General features: G+C 32.6%; 3 protein-coding genes across 3 annotated transcripts in view; 2 read left to right on the top strand and 1 right to left on the bottom strand.

Annotated features, from left to right (window-relative positions):
• Atg2 (Autophagy-related 2) overlaps window positions 1-9,464 on the top strand; it is a 38,668-nt gene extending 29,204 nt beyond the window's left edge. The window contains exons 32-38 of the mRNA XM_068762739.1: window positions 840-1,011; window positions 2,514-2,660; window positions 4,416-4,543; window positions 5,153-5,307; window positions 5,889-6,047; window positions 7,281-7,476; window positions 7,956-9,464. Of these exons, the coding sequence (XP_068618840.1) occupies window positions 840-1,011; window positions 2,514-2,660; window positions 4,416-4,543; window positions 5,153-5,307; window positions 5,889-6,047; window positions 7,281-7,476; window positions 7,956-7,972 (974 nt within the window). The 3' untranslated portion in view covers window positions 7,973-9,464. The remainder of the gene's footprint in view (window positions 1-839; window positions 1,012-2,513; window positions 2,661-4,415; window positions 4,544-5,152; window positions 5,308-5,888; window positions 6,048-7,280; window positions 7,477-7,955) is intronic.
• Window positions 9,465-11,164: 1,700 nt separating this feature from the next.
• On the bottom strand, window positions 11,165-15,472 carry mRpS5 (mitochondrial ribosomal protein S5). Its single transcript, XM_068762970.1, has 7 exons — window positions 15,232-15,472; window positions 14,944-15,163; window positions 14,197-14,330; window positions 13,433-13,527; window positions 12,823-12,958; window positions 12,460-12,659; window positions 11,165-11,630 (listed from the first exon to the last, which is right to left on the bottom strand). Exons 1-7 carry the CDS (start codon window positions 15,380-15,382, stop codon window positions 11,274-11,276), a joined length of 1,293 nt encoding a protein of 430 aa, XP_068619071.1. The 5' UTR covers window positions 15,383-15,472; the 3' UTR covers window positions 11,165-11,273.
• Window positions 15,473-16,784: 1,312 nt separating this feature from the next.
• Window positions 16,785-20,231, top strand: LOC137919871 (zinc finger protein-like 1 homolog). Its single transcript, XM_068763084.1, has 6 exons — window positions 16,785-16,994; window positions 17,067-17,178; window positions 17,699-17,892; window positions 18,255-18,489; window positions 19,341-19,464; window positions 19,947-20,231. The coding sequence occupies exons 1-6, from the start codon at window positions 16,893-16,895 to the stop codon at window positions 20,128-20,130; spliced, it is 951 nt and encodes a 316-aa protein (XP_068619185.1). The 5' UTR covers window positions 16,785-16,892; the 3' UTR covers window positions 20,131-20,231.
• The last annotated feature ends 3 nt before the right edge of the window (window positions 20,232-20,234 follow it).

The following is a 20,234-nucleotide window of genomic DNA, read 5'->3' on the forward strand; positions in this document are numbered from 1 at the left end:
TGTTGTCCGTCCAAGAGTGAGGCCCATGGCCAATGATATGTATAGACTTGCAACAAAATCTCTTTAGCTGGATATTTATATCTGGCTATTTATGAGGTCATTAAAGAGGTTACATTTTGGAAAAGAAATTAACTTCGTAACGTTTAGACCACACACATCATTAGTCACAAATTAAAAATTTGGTCTAATGGTAACAATGCATCCGCCATATAGCCACAGAGCTATATGGCAGATGCATTATATGTACAAAACAACCTTATACCATCATATTTCCACTTAATTCAGTCTTTTCGTTACTATCACAGCTGTTAAATTAACATTAAGAAATTAAAAATCTCGTTTTTGCGGTCAAAAGACCCAGTTTCTGCAGTAATATCACTACTAACATGATAGGAGAAAGTGATCGAACCAAACGACACAGGTGCCATTTGGCTTTATTATAGTTAAATGTAAATAAACTTTCATAAAACATCTTGTGTCGTTGAATCTCTTACCTTTACCTCGTCGTAGGAGATCAGAGTTAGATTCTCATTCTCTTATATCTTTAATGTGTAAATTAGCGAATAAATGCAGAAGTAGTAATACTGACATATTTGCGGATTTTTCACAATGTTTCCATTGCAATGTTCAAAGTTGTCTTCATTTTACTATTTGCCATCCTAATTCCAGTATCCTTCTAAAATGAGGTATCTTAATATTTATCTTATACTCATTTTTTGCCCATTTTTTTGTTATAATTCTTATTTGTGTTTCCTTATAATTGTTTGTGTAACTTATTCTAAATTCGTGTGTTTTTTAATTATTTTATTTGTCAAACATTATAATGTTTATACAAACAGTGATACGTGATGAAGAGCCACTCTTGGAGACGTATGAAGCCGAACGTTTGGTGTCTGAAAACCTAATTCAATTGGAAGAGGACTTCCAGAAACTTGGCCTCAACCAAGAGAAACCCACCGCAAAGCCTCCAGTTGAGACGGAGACAATCAACGACTCTCCCATATATTTCAGGTATAAACATAATTATTTTCAGCCGAAGGACGTCCGTCCACAGCTGGACAAAGGCCTCCCTTTTAGATGTCAAACAGAAAAGGTTTTTAATTAGATTTAATACTTCTTTACAATCTTCTCTCGCCTTCTATTCTCCTTTCTAGTTCTTTTCGCAGGCTGTTCTAATTCTGCAAAATTCGGGACAGCAAGCGATTATTTCAGGTCTAGTTCACCATTGGGTCACAGATGCACGAAGGATTCTCCTTGTGGACGGATGTCTTACGCTTGGCTTGTTCAGAATAATTTCTGTGTTGTAATTATCAATGAAAAATCTTTTTTGATATTAACAAGCTATGGATTAGAATTTATAGTATGGATAGAAAAGACATTGCAAGCACCAAGCAGGATGTATTTTTTTATAATGTCTCTTGTTATTGTGGACTTCCCGTACATCCTGTCTTAATTTTTGTAAAAACAGTTTTTTGCGTTTAATAATGTATTTTGTCTATGTACAGAAGAATTGTATTCTTGTTACGTATAGATTTCACGTAATTATTGTGTATAACAAAATGTTATTTTAGGTATTTTTGAAAAGTTTTGTCGTGTTTCATAAGTTAATTACATTTCATAGTAATATATGTAGTTTCTCAATGCCTTCTTGTATTACCAATTGACTATTAAATTACATTTACAGATATCGATGTCATATCAATACAGATTATGAAAAATTAATTTAAAAAAGATATTATTTAAAGAACAACCACATTATGATAAATAGTAAAATAAGCAATTTAATATTAAAATGCATAACATATAATGTTATTGCCATAATTCTAGGGAGATATATGTTACGCAGAGTTAATAAATGTTATTAATAACTAACCATATCAATTTTATTGAATAATTTAAAAATTAAAAATAAATATGAATCTTTATTTGTCCACATATAAGAGATTTCCACATATGTACTAATCCACACGATGTCTCTGGAACTATTGGTTTAAACCTGGAAATATGGTGTAACTATTCCTTTCGCAAAGTTAGAAGTTGGCTAAGGAAGAAATTTATAAAAATCCATCATCAAAGGGGTTAAAAATTAGGCCATTAAAAAGCCCCCGGTTGGTGCCTGTCATTTGGGGACAGTGAACTTACAATTTGCAGTTAATTATTTCACATCCTTCTTTTTATTTCTTTTCTCCTCTTTCAGTCTTAAGATCATTTATTCGGTCTTCGAACATACTTTATATGTTCTTACATACTCATTTATTTTTAGTTTGATCCTTCACCTCACTTCCCAAAAGTCACAGGTATTGGATTTCTTATCTTTTTTATCACAATTTATTTAGTGTTTAAACCATTGTTACTTATTAAATTTTTAGATATACAGTTGGTATTACCTTCAAAGCGGTCTGAGGGGGCAGATGATTAGGCAGTTAGATATCAAAATGCAATATAACGCTCTATATTTAATGCCACGCGATCGGGTAGCAGCACATATTAAATGTGTATATTTATTTGGACAGACGCGTGGTGTTTTCACCCGATGTGCCCATACGTCTGGATTACGTCGGCAAGCGAGTTGACCTCTCGGCCGGGCCCGTGACCGGTCTGCTCATGGGACTCGGTCACCTCAACTGCTCCGAACTCATGCTCAAGAGGCTCGACCACAAGTATGCTATTTCATTATTGTTGCTTTTAATAATTTTCAGCACTAAAGATCTGCAAGATTCTTTTTTTGAATATGCTTCTCATAAATCCAGTATAGCTAATCTTTATACTTAGAACTGTTTTTAAAATATTTGAATTTTTTCGCGAGACAATTAAATGTATTTAAGAAATTTGCAAAAGGGTATTAATTTTTTTTACAGAAATAATATTAATTGAAATCTTAAAAAAACACAAATTAATAATAAAACTAAAGTTTTTTGTGCCTCGTTCTAATAACCGTCTAAATAAATGAGTGACTTTCAACTTGCTTACACAGCGAACAAGTAAACTTTTATGTTAACTCTACAATATTACGCTTAAAAAATAGTTTTTTTTATGACAAAATATCTCAAATTATGAAACTAGAAATAATTACTTCAATCCGCAATGTTTTATTTTAAAACAATCAGTGTCTGTTGTACTTTTAATTGCATGAATTATTCGCTTCAAGAAAGTGGTACACTTAGTTTAGTTTATTGTATATTTTATTTATTTCAAATTAATCGAATAAAAAAATATTTATATTTTACGAAGTTATATTTATTTACATTTGATGTCAATAATTAAAAAGACTTTTTAAAACACGTTAAAACTTTTTTTTAAATATGTAACACAAAAATAGAAGAAAACTCGGGTACATTTATCAAGAGCCGTAAATAATGCTTCAAAAAGCTGCAGGTTGGTCTTCCCCAGTTTAAAAAATTAACAGTAACAAAGCTGTAGTACGGTTTAGTCTATCTTATTAAATCGTTAAAAAATAAATTGTCTTAAAAAAAGCGAGTTATCGATTCATTAGAAATTTACTTAAAAATATTTTAATATACGTTTCGTTATCGACGAAGATATCGGTGCATAATAAAATACAGTATATAGAATGGTTGGTTATAGTTGGAAAAACTTTAAAGGGGCTCATTTGCTAACAATTAAAGTATGATCCAAAAACCTGATGTGTACCCAATAATAATATATAATAATAAAGTAATACCCAAAAACCTGATGATGTATCCAAAAACCAATAGGTACAAAAATAATAAATAACGAATTGATAATGTAGTAATAAAATCTGTTGACAAAATTCGGATTACTACAAATTACAATTAATTATTAAGTAAGAAAAGGACCAATATTTAGCCACTTCTGCACATTTCCTCTCGGTGTGTGATGTGCGGAAGTGACTAAATATTGGTCCTTTTCTTACTTAGGATGGACTTCCGCAAGGTAACGCCTGATTCCATTAAATTATTAATTATTGTTAACTGCCTGTCCTAGCAAATTGTCGCATTCCATTTCAGAGAGATCACTTTATACAGTAAGATTTGAACAGGTAAAAACTTTTTACTCACAAATGAGTTATACTGGTGGCTTTTTAAAAGAATTACTTATGGCTCTCGATAAATGCATCCTTTAAATTTGGCGATATAACATTAAAAAAAAATTATCCAACCAGGATTGGAAAAAATAAAGAAAAGTAAAATAAATGAGTTTTATTTACATGTGTTCAATATGTATAATTTCTTTATTTATTTAATACTTTTGTATATAAATCTTTAAATAATCGATATAATAATAACTAAACAATCGATTTTTTTTTCCAATAATGTTCGTGACAATAAGAAGCTACGTATACATCCATTGCTTTAAATCTTTTATACGTCTATAATAAGTTACCCTATATTGTTTTTTGTGTCCACTAAAAATTGATATTTTATGGTTTATAGATTAGGCCTTTTGGGACTTGAAAAGCTAGTCCAATGGGCGCTGCACGAATGGCTTTCAGACATAAAACGGCATCAGTTGCCGGGACTGCTCAGCGGTATCGGTCCAATGCATTCCCTACTTCAACTGAGTAAGTTACATTTCTCTCTTCACTTTCATCATCATCTTTTCTATCGTACTAGACGTACACTGCTGAATATACGCCTCCACGATATATTTCTATGAGGACCGGTTGGAAGCGGATGACTTATTTTAATAAATAGTTTATTTCATTTACGAAAGACTGTAAAAAAAACAGTGCACATGCAAGTACAAAGCAAAAAAAATATCAACCTTATTGTAATTTAAATGACAAGCAACAAAAACGTTTATTAGGTTGAGAATATTTTTTTTAATAAATCAGATCTACAATTAATCCATTACATCTGTTCTATATCATCTACTTATATACCTTAGTATAATTAAAAATATGCTAAAGTACTTATTTACTATTAATTTAATTATAATTGTATGACATTAAAAAATTAATTTGTATATTTTCTGTTTTCATATAGTACTTTATTCTTCTGTACGCCCATACTATTTAAATTTTGATAAAAGCGGAAACTTGTGATAACTCTTGTTATATGTCGTCTATTAACATGTTTCAAATTTCCTTAACGACTAAAATAAATGATCAATTATCGAGTAATAATACTTGGATGAGAATGACTACTTAGTGATAATAATACGTCTACAGTTACGGGCATACGTGACCTGGTGTGGCTGCCGGTGGAGCAATGGCGTCGCGACGGGCGACTCGTGCATGGGTTGCGTCGCGGCGCTGCCTCCTTCACCGCTCGCACCGCAGTCGCAGCGCTCGACATCACTACGCGCCTGTTGCACCTCATACAGGTAACATAACCTATCACTCCGGGCCCCATTGACAAGCTCAAGGCAGGCCATATAGCGCGAGGAATAGATAGCCGTTAGGGCTTTAAGTGTAGACAACGTACGAGCAATCGCAACTAAGAGCGCCCACTCAAAGTGGACAGATGACCTTTTTAAGGCTCTTCAGAAGACGCTGGAGGACAAGGACAGTGTGGCAACTTATACATTGCTATGATCTAAATTTCTTAACGTATAATCAAGGGCTCCGTACCTTTGGTATGAGCTCTTTCACTAATAGGCTTCGAAGGAAGGACCTATACAAAATAATTCCCTTCTTTAGATTCACCAACATTACTATAGGCGTTTAAAATCACCACTTACTGTATAGAAATCGAAGTTCTTCTTGTTACTAGTTTTTATGATAATGTATAAGTTTTACATTAAACATAAACATCTCTCTCTCTCACTTTTTCTCTCTCTCACTTTTTCTCTCTCTCACTCTCACTCTCACTTTCTCTCTCTCTCTCAATCATAATAAAAAAATGTGATGTTGTACTTTGGCTGTATGTTGTAGATACTCTATAAATATATTTTTAAAAAAACAGGCGACAGCTGAGACGGCGTTAGACATGTTGACACCCGGGCCTGCGTTGTCGCTGCCCGCGGCGGCATCGCGACGCGAGCGCCGCCGCCGGCGCGATTCGGCACGCCACCCCGCCGACATACGCGAGGGTGTTGCCAGTGCCTACAACACCGTCCGAGAGGTATCCATATACTCACAGACTTTTTTTTACAACATATCATTGTGTTGTAAAAAAAGGTAGCAACTGTACATGCTTTAATTTTCAAGCGGGTCATCATTTTTACAACAGAAAAATTATCAATAAAACATGTCTTAAATAATACTTTACTAACCAATACAACTAGGAAGTGTACGAAATAAGTAAATACTGACTCAAATGTTTAAATTTAGTTTTTACCAGTTACAATGTTATCGGTGATTAGATTTTACAACGACTATTGTTTCACTAGATACTTGTTATATATATATAAGATCCTGCCTTCAGATCCCACGTACCAGCAGGAAGTAGTCCACGTGGATTCTCAGGGTGACTCGACAAAGGTATATAGTACAAAAAATGGAGGTTCACATTCATATGTAGGGAGGTCAACGAAACTTTGGCAGCTTTTGATAGTAAAATACTAAAATATTAATTTGTCTTCACCTGTGAATGTAGCCAAATAATATTTTAAAAAGCTCAGTATATTGCTGCCACTCGCAGAACAATGAATTTTTACTTTTTTTTAGAAAACTTTTTTGTTCAAATGTTCATAATTAGATATATGCCTTACATTTTTGTCGAGTTTTGTGAATATGACTTAAATTAACTGTTAGTACCACTACCTCTTCTACTGTTACCAGTTAAATTTTAAAAATTAGGAAAAATCATTGAGAACCTCTGATTTATAATATTAGTAGCCAACCTCGGGTCCGCGATTTGTATTTTACATTAACGGTAATGCATATGGGTGCATACTATAAGATTTCCATAATACTAGTTTAAAAATACCATCACTTAACTTTTCTTGAAATTAACTTTATAATTTTATTTCCTAAATTTTAATTATTTTTATCAATTATGTATTACGATAAATTTTTATTTCATCTCTTTTACCCGATTAAAAAAAATTCGCCCACTGGTTTTTCATGGCACACTTGTTTTGAAAAAGGTTAATCACCGTTGATTAAGATGAATATCCCACTAACCATCACTACCGTTGTGATCATGGCTTAGATGAATATATGAGTTTTTTGATTTATTTATATTGCTTCATAAAATTGATGTACAGTGTAATAATTACCATATGTTTAATTATTTTTAAAATTATTGCCATTGAATTCACTTCCATTTGATTTCACTTGATGAAAACAACTTGTTTCACTATTTGTTTATTTTGTTTTTATTTATTTGAATGAGTTTAATCGCTGTGATCAGGGTTTCGCGGAAACTGCGGCGTCGATGTCATTAGCGGCGCGGTCGTCGCGAGTGGGCGTGCTGCGGCAGCTGCCGGGCGCTGCGGTGACCCCGCTGGCGCTGGCTGCGGCCGGGGCGGCCGACGTGCTGGGCGGAGTGCGCGCGGCGCTCGCACCTCACACGCGCCGCGACCACGCCGACAAGTGGCGTCAACCCGGTACACTAGCCACATTATAATATACACGCCCTCCCTCAAGAGCTACTTAATAAATATTACTCCTGTCTTTACACTTTTGAATTATCCTCCATTTTTAAATTAAATTTATTTCAAAGTAAATTAGGACCAATTAATGTAAATATATGTTCAAATGTAGGTTGGAAGTGGCAGTCGAGTTAAAGTTCTAGAGTGATAACTCTGGATCTTTATTCGATCTCGTAGAGAAATCTAAACATAGTCCTCTATATCTGTCTGAAGTAGTTTACAAATAAATATCTTTGCTATTAAATAAATTGATGAACCTACTATACATCAAACTTTATACTAATCTTCCTACATAATCTATTACAACCTAAAACAATTTGATTACAGTTTTATCTGATAAATTGTAGGTATTATAGTTTTTACTATATAACTATATGATTGAACGATGCTTTGTATTGATTGACACATGATTAACAAGCCCTTTGTTGTTACAGATACTGCCACAGAGTAGACGATAAGTCGTCTAGTTCTCGATCTCGTCGCAAGTAACTACATAGTTAGTGTTTTAACTAACCTAGAGACTCATTGTCTTTGGGTGATATCGAACATACTCATTATCATTTTACAATGCAATCAGCGTTCCACGTAAAATACTAGGTAATTAAAAAAAAAAGAAAAATTATTCTTTAAATATTCATTTGTTTGATATTTTTATTTGTAATCATCATTGAGTGATTTATACATCATTTTAATTATTCCTCTTTAACAAATAAGTCAATATAATAGTAAATTAGTTAGTATCTCATTATTTTAACGCTTGTAATTTTTAATTTCTTATTTGTAGTTAAAGACTTAAGATATTACTGTCACAACATTCATATGAGGCTTAAGTAATGGGTGATATATTCCTCAAATTCATATCAATGATGATGGTTTTCAGAGTGAGTTTTGCATTTTAGTGAATATTGACTGACATGGTTTCGATATCATATTGATATTAATAGTATATAATAAATTACAAAAGGACAAAAACATCTAATTGACATATTTCATCAGGTTACAGTTGTCTTCGATATATTTTATATTTAGTCACAAACTAAAGCACCGTGACGTATTTAAATGTAAGAATTTTTAGACTTTGGTCATGCCAAACAAAATAGTACCTATTTTTATAGAATATCGCGTAAATCGTGCGTTTTAAAATTTCGAAATATATTCCATACGACCATCATTTGAATAGAATTTCAGGTTGCTTTACATGGCATTCTTTGTTTGAATTGTTACTTTATTTGGATAAAGTTAACAAGCAAGAAAGAATTAAAAAAAAAACCTTTTTATTTGAACTGACAACAAATGTCAAACTTGTACGTCAAATTTGACATTTTTGAGTAATAATTACCTTATGAATCTATCGGTTGTTAATAATTTTAACTAATTATTACCCACCTACTTTACTAAAGAACACACGCCGTGTAAAGTGTCAAATGGATCAAGTTTGTAATAGAAAAAAATGTTTGCTTCGATTACGCCTATTGTTGCACCATAAAGTTAATATTTAATCATTGTGCTAAAACATTTGTATTTCGCGACGTTGTCATTATTTTTTCATAGCTTTTTATGTGAACACACAATGGTGCTTAAAATAAATCGGTATAGCATTTTAGAGCATTTAATTGCTTGTCGTTACAAATATAGATGTAAATATTTTTTATTAATTAATGAATAATTGGAATGACTATGGGGTGCCATTACAAGTATAAAAGATTTGCTACAAAATAATCTGTGGTATTTAGTTTTCTTAATGTCGGCTTTATTGATATGGAATATGTGATTATATTATTTTAGATAATTCAAAATGTCAATGGTACATTTAATTTTATTTTAATGAGTGATATCTTAGAATGTTAGCGAATTTTTAGAATATAAATCAATTGAATTGACATTTGCATCGCAAAAAATATTTTCCTGTAATCAAATTTATAACAATATACATTTCGTACGAATATATATTTTTTTAATTACCAATATGACCACATCCCACTTTCTTCATATCAATGCTTTTTCTTACAATTATATATTATTAAAAATCATAATTCTTAGGTTAAACTACCTCTACATACAATGCGATTAAAATAAGAATAGGACGGGCTCTCGGCTAACTTCACTCATATAAGTACGGTCAGCTTTAGCTTACACAAAACGATATTCAATATGAGCAAAAATTCACAAAGGCTGAACTTTATGAATTAATAAAAAAAACAGGCCACCGAAAGATTACACAATACATAACATATTTAGATCGCGTGGCTATTAAGTGTTAAGACTGCCACCCTATAATTGCGATTTAAATCCGATAGAATACATCTGGCATTTGGTAAAACGTAGAGTGGCAGACAAAAATGTTGAGCAATTAGAAAGCGCAATCGAACGTCTGACACTTGAGTCGATCGCATCAATCACGAAAGATAACTGGAAGAAAGAAGTAAACCATGTAAAAAGGATTGAGAAAGACTACTTCGAAAGGGAATTACTTGAAGACGATGACAATGGCCCATTCAGTTTCATTATAAACATAGGTGACAGTAGTAGCAGCAGCAGTGATGATGACGACGATTACGAGGAGTCTGATTCAGTTGGCCATCAGGACATGAGTGGAATTGAAGAGCTGAGCTATTAAAATTAAAATACGTACATTCACTAAATAAAGACAGTTCAATGTGTTTCTGTGTTTACTTTAGTTTACCTACCTATGATTCGTTTTTAGACTATTTTTTTCTCTACCTATCAGATAAAAAAGTACGTGCTATTACAATATAAAACAAGCCAATATTTTTTAACATTGCTTTTTTTGCACACTATACCAAGTTCCCGCTGTGACGTCACAACATGGCGCTAGGCCGGTCCTATTCTTATTTTAATCGCATTGTATTTAAAATGATAACTTATACACCACAATATCAATAATCACTCTTAAGCAGTGAAAAAAAAATTGTCAGTTATTGTCAAAACGGCATCACAGATGATAATTATTTTTTGTTATATGTGATTATTCTATCCGATTCCGATCCGATTATTATATTCTCTTCTAACCGAAAATAGAATACAAGCTGGAACGCTACAGTTGAAAAAGGTCTATAGTAAATGTGCGATTAATCATGTGCCATAATGTATATAACAAGTGTTATATAGCTTTTTGAAATACAAAATTACTTTATGATGAGTTATTAAGTATTCTGATGCATGTGAACTTAAAGGGATTATGGAGGCGGCTTCTGTTAGTTACTTTCGTACTTTTTATCTATTTTTTTTTTTTTAGGGAAACAGTGATGAAAACAATGTAAGAGACGAAATGTATTTTGACACAGTAAAAATATAATAAATATTTAATGTATAGACTCTATACTATAGAGCACAGATACAATATAATTGAATAAAGTATTTTAAATAATTATTCAACAGCTACAAAACCAATACTTTGTCAGGATTTTAAAAAGTAGCTCAAGTAAGTCATACACAATATGTTGTTATTTTATTACTTTAATTTATATTTATCCAAATATTTAAACACCAGTCCTAAAGTAATTGTTACGGATAAGGCGTCAGGTTTGTTATCCTGTTACTTTATTCAAGAAGGTATTTAGTTTAATTCATGACTTCATCTTCAGTCTCTTTTAAACTATTTGAAGACATAAAAAATGTCAGCAAACACTCAGCAATGGTATGTTTGTTTGATAACCTAATATTTATAGAGAAAAAGAAAATGCTTTAACTATTCCAATATTTTATTTACGAATCTAAGAGTACACTGGCATCTATGCTTCTTTATCGACATTGTCTTCTGGATATTTATCATTGAGGAAACTCTTTACCTCTCCGTATTCAGTTTTCAGGTTAAGTCGTATTTTTTCATGATTTCTATATCTCTCAAATTTCTTTAGGTAAATATCGTAATGCGGCATAGTCTCATAAAACTTGGGGAACTTCTTTCTTTTCAGTATGACTTTGTCGTTCATAACATATTGTATGTAGTCTAGTGTTTCATCTTTAGGTATTTCTTCTTTCGTCCTCACTACGCTGGGACTGGCTACTACAGTTGGATAAAAGGAGTTTTCCTCTCTATATTCCACTAGATGAAGTTTTTTCTCTTCTGCTAATTGTTGATAAGTCCTCTGGAATTTTAAAAAAACTTTTATTGAATTTTGTATACCCAAATGTCCAAATACCCTACAAAATATCTAAAAAACCTCACTAGACAAATATTGTCACCGTCATCTCAGCGGTAGGATGTCCACAGTTGCACATGGGCCCTATCTATGAATTTTCAATAAGACCAGTTGGATTTAGCCTGCATCCAGTGCCTTCAGACAATCATAAAAAGGTCTTCTGTGCACCTCATCATTCTGTATCATATGTAAGCTACCCACTGTTACTTCATCTTGTCAATCTGCTGGGATATGTTCGGTTAATTTTGTTTGCATATCTCTACTTTCCTGATTTGAACTTGTAGAGAAATTACATAATTCAGTGCCCATATTTAGTATTAACTTTTGTACAAGGTCTATGAATATCTTTAACCAGTGCATTTTACCACTTACGATGGTCTTTATAAAAAGGCTCAAGGTCGCCCAAAGGACAATAAAGAGTGCTATGATCATAGTTTCTCTACGAGCTCGAATCATAAATGAAGAGATCTTTAGAAAAATTGATGAAGAATTGCTCGTCTGAAGTGGCAGCGGGCGAAGCACACCGCTCGTGCAATCAATGGCCATTGGAGCCAAAAAGTCATCGAGTTGTGACCATGAGCCAGTAAATGCGGCGTAGGTGGTAGGTACGTGGACCCGGCATTATTAAGGTTGCGGGAAATTGCTGGTTGCAGGCAGCGAAGACCGATCATCGTGGCTATCTTTGAGGGAGGCCTATGCCTTGCAGTGGGCGCCCATCGGCTGAAGAAAGAAAGAAGAACTTCTCTGTTATAAATTTTAAATTTTTATGCTATACCTGTTGCAAAAGCCCAATAAAGAAAGCTTTGACAAGATGTTGCAGATTATTAGAACCTTCTAATTTAGCACGGAGGTCTTTGATGCCTATTGCTTGACAAATTTCCTTGATTGCTCTGTGACAACTTAATCCATAACCTTCATTTTTTTTCTGAACATAAATCTTTGTTTTTCCAAAAGCCGTGAAGAAATCATGATAAACTGAAAAAAAAATTACATTGATATTTTTTTTACAATATGACTAAAAAATCGCATAAAAACAGTATAAGTTTTGAATGTAAATATAATAATATATAAAAAAATTAAATATATCCTAAAAATGACATTAAAAAATAATTTTTATATAGGAAAACAGATGACTTACTTGTGTGGCCATCACAAATATCAAAATGCATAAGTTTCTTTCCAGCTCTATTTTTTGCCTTTCTTAATGCTGCTGTTACTTCTTTTGCTTTACCGAAGCCAAAACCTGCCAACCCTTTGCCATTTCCAGTTACAACCTGTAGCGCATACAAAACTATTATTAAACAAGTCTACTTTGATCTAATTGAACCTTGTCAGCTAAGATTTTATGCAAAAACTTATACATCAAATAGTTTTGAAACAGAGATGTTTAATAATTGCAAATCAATTTTTCTGATTGAATAATCATCAGACAGACCAGCAACACAGATTCATATTAACCACAGTTTTCCAATAAGGATTATTGGTAGCGACCTGCATTTGGATGATGTTTAGATATGTTACAGTCTGCTGATTAATTTTTGATTTGCTAAAATATGATTGAAAAAGGAATTATCCTCTTTATTTCTGATTGTAATGGGCATTTTCAATACTTATTATTTTTTATATAATTTGCGTAATAATATCCAAACTTTAATTTTAAAATGATTAAAAAAAATCTTGAAAGTCTTTAGAAAATTTTTAAAGCATTAACAAAGAGCTAAAGCTTTTAGTGATTATTGTAAGCTCACCATTGCCTGAAAGTTTCTTGTTCTGCCCAATGTACCTTTCATAATAAGCAATGACCTGAGTTGAAGTACTTTTGTATCAAACCCAACAAACTCTTCTGCAAAGGAATTTTAATTACTGAGGCAAATTGATGAGGCAACAATAAAGTTGGTAAAATTTCCAAAATGCTTAATCACCGAAATGTACAAATGTACTATGACTTGTAGTCATTTGAAACATTTCTATTAAATTATTGAAATTATTAACCATAAAGAATTATTTAGCGACCATTTGTACATGTGCGAAGAATATCTAAAAAGCCTAATTTCAAAAATCCAGAATCAGGTTGAACAGATTTCCCTATAGCAGCATTCTTTAACATAAAGCAATGAGGGTTCCAACTGTATTTTGATCTAAGAACTAAGAATAAACTCGGATGGCTTTTTGGACCCTGCCATTATCCTTAATACTGTAGTATAACAATTAGTTTCCAAGGTTTATTGCCAATTAAAAAATCCTTAATACAATAATGAGTTTTTTTTCAAGTTTTTGTTTAATAACGTTAAATTTATTACATGATAATTTTATGACACTACATAAGAGTCATTTGAACTGTGCAAAACACTGTGCGCACACAATGGTACTAATTTAATGAAGTCTGCACAAAGGTGATGCCACTATTGTTCTAAAATTTATTGATATTCTCTTATGCACATAGACAATTTTTATTTATGTAATGGACAACTTAATTTTTTTTATTTTATTAATTCAGAAAACAAACTATTACCATCTGCAACTGGGTCAGGTGGTCCAATGCTTCGGCCAGGCATTCGATAACCAGACCAACCTCTTTCAATAGGGCTAAGTTTAAGTCTTCGAAATCTAGTCATAGAATCTCTAAGTTTTATTAATTTCTCCATCCTAAAAATGATATATCACATTATATGCTGTGAAACATATATTTACACAACACAAACACATAATTTATTTAAAAATAACACAACAGCTCATTTTCAAAATTAATTCATATTTTGTATGTTTTTGTGTGTTTAAAATTCATTGACTGTAAGTTCCTCATATACATGTGGAAATATTACAATGTATGCTTTATAATGATTGTGTATATCTCATGGGGAAATCTTATCCTTTTTTTTTAGTGGCAATGATAAGGTTATGCCAGACTCCTACAGACTAAAACCAGTCATGTTTGATACCTTTTGTTAAAACTATGGAAATAATATAGCTTGCAACAGTAGTTACATCATTGTTGGTCTAGTGACTTATTTAGGGCCACGTAGGTGCCCACATAGGTAGGAGCCTGCTACCTATTATCATATACACACAAGCACAATTCACTTGAGCATCACCATAGGGCCAGGGCATATGTGCGGGGAAATCACCAATGAATCCCCAGGTAAGGTCTCGTTAGGAAGGTTGGAACAAAGAATATGACTGTACTGTCTGTATTGCGGCATAAATACAACAAATTATTTTAAACAAAACTGCTAACATTTCAAAAAAGATTTATACTGGCCTTTCAGGGTCATCAGGCAGACGTTGCTGCTTTAACAACTCTCGTCCTCTAATTACAGGAGCAGACAATCCTGGCCACAGCATGTTAACTTTTCCCATGCCAATTATTTGTCCTCGATTTAAATCTCGAATCCTTATACGTCCTGCACCTTTACCGCGACCTTTTTTCGCTCCCGCATTACTGACAGATGTGACGGATTTCCATAATTTTTCAGCAGGTACTACAGTAACGGTACGTTAATAAATTATATTATAATAACTTAAATGATCATACATGGTACATACTTACATTTGTTAAAAAAATTTACACAAGTTATAGAAGATGTACTGAAATTTGTGAGGTTATTAACAACATTGTTTTGATAAATAGGCACCTGCTTAAGAACGATATTTACAGGGTTTTTAACAAGACTCCTTAGAGAAAATAATTTAAGAGCCATGGTATAAGCAGAGATCAAACTCTGCCTTTTAATCAATTATTAATATTTATTTATAACATTCATTAGTGCACCAATGATATAATTGACATATTACTTCCTAAAAATGTCAATGTCACAATTTTTTTTATGGATTTAAGTTAAACGAAGTTGACACCCTATGGCTTGTCCCTGAATGTGTATTACTAAACTTTATAAGTTGTTTAAGAGTAGTATGGTTCTCAGTTCTCATTGAAATAAAAACCTAGTATGGAATGCTTGTATTCCATTGTTTTTGAAGATGTTTTCACCATGAGCCCGGAGTGCTTTAACAGTTTCATCAGAGTTGACTTTACGGAACGGAAAGGTCTGTGAACTTATTGAATTTTTTTTACTGAGCATACGTATTCCAGTTACACGATAACGTTCGCACGAAGGCAGTAGCTCAGCGCGTGTAAGTGTATAGTGTAATATGAGTGTGGCTTGGGATGGCAGCGTGAACCACTCGGCAATCTAAGGAAAGATACGTATCCTACCTCAGAGTGCCCACAGTCAGGAGCGGCTCTAGCTCGTGTAGCGCCCGGGCGCAATGAAACCCTGGCGCCCCATAGCCCTGACCTCCTCCCCCCCCCCCTTGTTACCGCGGCTATAACTATTAACTTTGCAGTCATAACAAGTTATTTTTTAAATTTCAACATGCTATTTTATAAGTAGGTATAGCTTACAGTATAGTATTAGTTACGGCCTTTCTTTTTATGTCGGCAGAATAACACCCATTGCTCCGCGCTGTCTGGGCAACAGCTGAAATAATTTTAAAATCTTTCATTCGTCCTAATGACATTTTAAAATTAATTGATCTTAAGCACTACGTCTATGCGGAACATGCCGCCTTTTTAAAGGTGGAGCATATTAATTGTACATCTCTTGTACTACAACTTTAACTTATCTACAACTTTAACTTTAAATTATCATATATTAATACTGAATGTTCATTAATATATATAGCTTCACAGAATTTAAGGTGGCCAAGCGAACGCTCATTAACTATACTTGTTTACAATACTTAATTTCATAAGCTCCGCCGTGAGCTTAAACTTGGCGCGATACTTTATATACTTTAACAAATTAAGAAACGACCGAGCAATGAGATTACTAATATGGGCGCACCATGCTGTGATTGAGAAGGTATCTAGGCTTGGGCCTTTTAAATTACTAAAATTCCAATAGAGTCAAAAAACATTAAAATTTTTAAAATTATTATAAATTAATAGCATAATATTTAAGCTGAAGTGTTACGCTGGCCTAATTAAGATAAAGGTACAATATAACATTAATCGAAGTTTTGGTGAGTAAATTGGAACGTTGTAATGATTTTTGAACGCTCACTTCAAAATAATGACAAGTTGACATCAAATTTACGTGGCTGACAGATTGATACCGAACCATGTATTATAGAGATATTAAATTAATTTAAATTATTGATATTGTGGTGCACTTTGAGGCTTTTAAGGTTACTTTCATTTATTTGGTGAAAATGGGTCTCTGCAAATGTCCGAAAAGAAGGGTGACCAATCAGTTTTGTTTCGAACACAGAGTAAATGTTTGCGAAAACTGTATGGTAACAAACCATCCAAAGGTAATGAAAAAAACGCATCAATTTAACAGTTTAAATTTATTTTTCATTAACAATGTACTTTTCTAATTATAGTGCATAATACAGTCATATCTTCAATGGCTACAAGATAGCGACTATAATCCCATTTGCGAAATTTGCACAAAAAGTTTAGCGGAAGGGGAGTGCATTCGCCTTACTTGCTACCGTAAGTCCCTTGTTATTATACTCTGTAATGTCAGTAAGTCTATCCAAATAAACGTTTTTTAGCCTTTCCAGTATTCTGTGCATAAAATCCTTTAAAATAAGTACAAAAAGTAACAATTAAAAAAAAACAAGTTAAAAAAATTCTTTTCATATTTTTAGTATTTTTTTCCAAGACATATCAATATTTACACTACTACAAGGATTTATTTGTGCTTTTTTTTAAAGACAATTAAACTCCTTTCTTAAAAAATTCCTTTTTTTAATTTAGTCTGTGTACCTATGATGCATTATCTAATTTGTACTGGTAGATGATGTAAATTATCAAATTTAATTGTATTTAATTCTTAATCAGTAATTATGTAAAGAAATTGAAATGCTCTGTGCTATTTTTTTTGGTATGTTTGAACAATTACAAAAATAATGAAGAACTTTAACATTAATCTTCTAACCCTGAATCAGTCCTGTTATCTATGCTTAGTAGTTCTTCAAAAAAAACTATAAGAACTAAAATATTGTTTCAGATGTATTCCACTGGGAGTGTGCAGAATCTCGTTATCGGGCACTTCCACGCACTACTGCTCCAGCGGGTTATCAATGCCCCTCTTGTGCTACTCCAGTTTTTCCACCACCTAACTTAGTTTCACCCGTAGCTGATGTTCTTAGGGAGAAGCTTGCTGGAGTTAATTGGGCTAGAGCTGGTCTCGGATTACCACTGGTGTGTATGTCAGTCTATTATATTGCCACAAGAAGATTTGTGTAGTAGTTTCTTGAAATTTCCTTGCAATATTTACAGTTTATGTTCATATTTCATTTTTCCCACTTTTGTTTCTTTTTATGTTACACTAAGTAATCCTTCTACAAACAACAGACAAAAATTACAAATACATTAAGGCCTAATTTTAAATGGAAATAGCACTTTTTGACTTACCAGGTTTTATAAAAAAGGTCTGCAAATATAAAGGCAATCTTAAATTTGATATTGTGGCTCTAAAAATCAAATGGGTACTCTTTTGAAACCACCGACGTAAGGTTATTTACAAATATTATTTATGGTTTAATAAAACAATAAAAATGCAGCTTTCAGATGACCAAGATATGAAAGGAGCTGCAAGTAGACGAAGTCACTCCCCTATTGAAAAATATCACTACCCGAACAATGTGTTGGATAGCCAAAGAGGTACACCTGTTGGTGCAAGCGATGATGAATCTACAAATCGTTCTGCAACAAGTACACCACATTCCATTGTACAAATTCCTGATGAACCTGTAAACATATTTGATGGTACATCAAAAAGGACTGATAGCCTGCAAGGTAATTTTAACATGTATAAATTTTCATTAAGCTGATTGTTACAGTGCTACTGAAATAGCTTTATTGCACCCTAGGTACAGGATGAATGGAATGGAGTTGTCAAAGGCACAGTGAGAGGCTTTGACAACTCCATTCCATTCAGCCCACTGACAACCCTCGCGCCGGCGATGCTCATACTTTAATATCGCCAGTTTTGGTAGCACTGCCATGCATATAACCACGGATATTTAAAATGATTATTTTAACAAAAAAACCCATAATCATAAGGTTACACCTTCTGAAGTTCAGTATTTCTTATTAAGAGCTATTGATATTGTCTTTTATGTGAATAAGACATAAAGCAAGGACCAATATTCTTAGTTGTAATTATATAATTATTGTATAATAATAAATATAAGCTTCACACAAGTTATTAACAATTTATTTTACACAATTCATGGAATTGCATGTATATGGTCAAGCATTTCAAACAATATTTGCTAAACTGTGATACGGTTAAACTTAAATAATGTTTTTAGTACATGGAGCTAAGGTCGAAAGGCAATCAAGTACAGCCAGAACAGGGCAGTTTTTTTTAAAGCGCCAAGCGACACCAACATCCTTCTTAAACAATAGAGACCCACATTTGTGTAATTTAAAAATACCATGCATCCCATAATGTGGAATGTTCTAAAAAAATCTTTAAAAGTATTTTTAGTTTACAGAACTACAGTAATAAATGATAATTAAACTATCTGAACAAATGGCACACTTCATATGTTGTCTCAAGTTAACTAAAATATCAAGTAATCTAAAAGTATTTGATAAATCATTCTAACCATAATAAATAAATATGATATAATATTTTTCAGGAGGTCAAGCACCTAGGAAAGGCTTTAAAGCAGTAGACAACTTAGGTGTGAAGGCAAATTTCGACCATGATGAAAATAAGTACAAACAAAAATCAACATTTGCCTGGATAAATAGATGGTGGAAGTAAGTCCTTAATATATACCTTTAGTAATAGTCTAATAACTTAAAATCTAAGAATGAGTTAAGGAAGAGTTAGCTGGCTCTGGTGGAAGCTACATTGCTACCATATTCCAAATACACAAAAAATGTGAATGCTTCCATGTCTGAGCAATAAGTTGTACTATATATAGAATATGGAAGGTTTCAGAAATAACAGTTGCCGAGTTTGTATAAAATATTATCTGCCTTCGTTGAAAGTGTAGTCAAGCAAAACATTTAAATGTTGGCTTGACTTTACTGTGGCAAGCAGTTAAATTTTTGTGGATCACAACTTACAAATTATGAACCTCAATTTTTTTGTCACACCTATCAAGACTCTTGTGGAGTGTCCCATGGGCTCTTATGGTTCCACCGGGACCACTTTGGGACAAATAAATTAAGGTTTTAATGAATAAATATTTAATATAGGTGTTCCTTTATTATAACAGAATATTTTATATTAACAGGAACACACTTCCTACTTCACGTGTAAGAAGAGCAGGTGGACTATACAGGCGTTATTGGATTTTGTTATTTATCATCATTGTAGTTGTAATTGTTTTGGTCTTACTGAGTCACAGAAATGTTAATGAAGATAACCCATTTGGTATTATTCATGATGAAGACCGAAGAATATTACAAAAGAACTAACCATTGGTTAATAATTTATATCTAATATTACATAAAATCAAGCAATTTTTAAAGTGATATGTGTATTAAGTTTAATTGTTCCCATAATTATTTGTTTATGTCAT

This window comes from Battus philenor, unplaced genomic scaffold (genome assembly GCF_028537555.1).
Source record: "Battus philenor isolate CCGP_79_NKW_IND1 unplaced genomic scaffold, ilBatPhil1.0.hap1 SCAF_17, whole genome shotgun sequence".
Lineage (NCBI taxonomy): Eukaryota > Metazoa > Arthropoda > Insecta > Lepidoptera > Papilionidae > Battus > Battus philenor.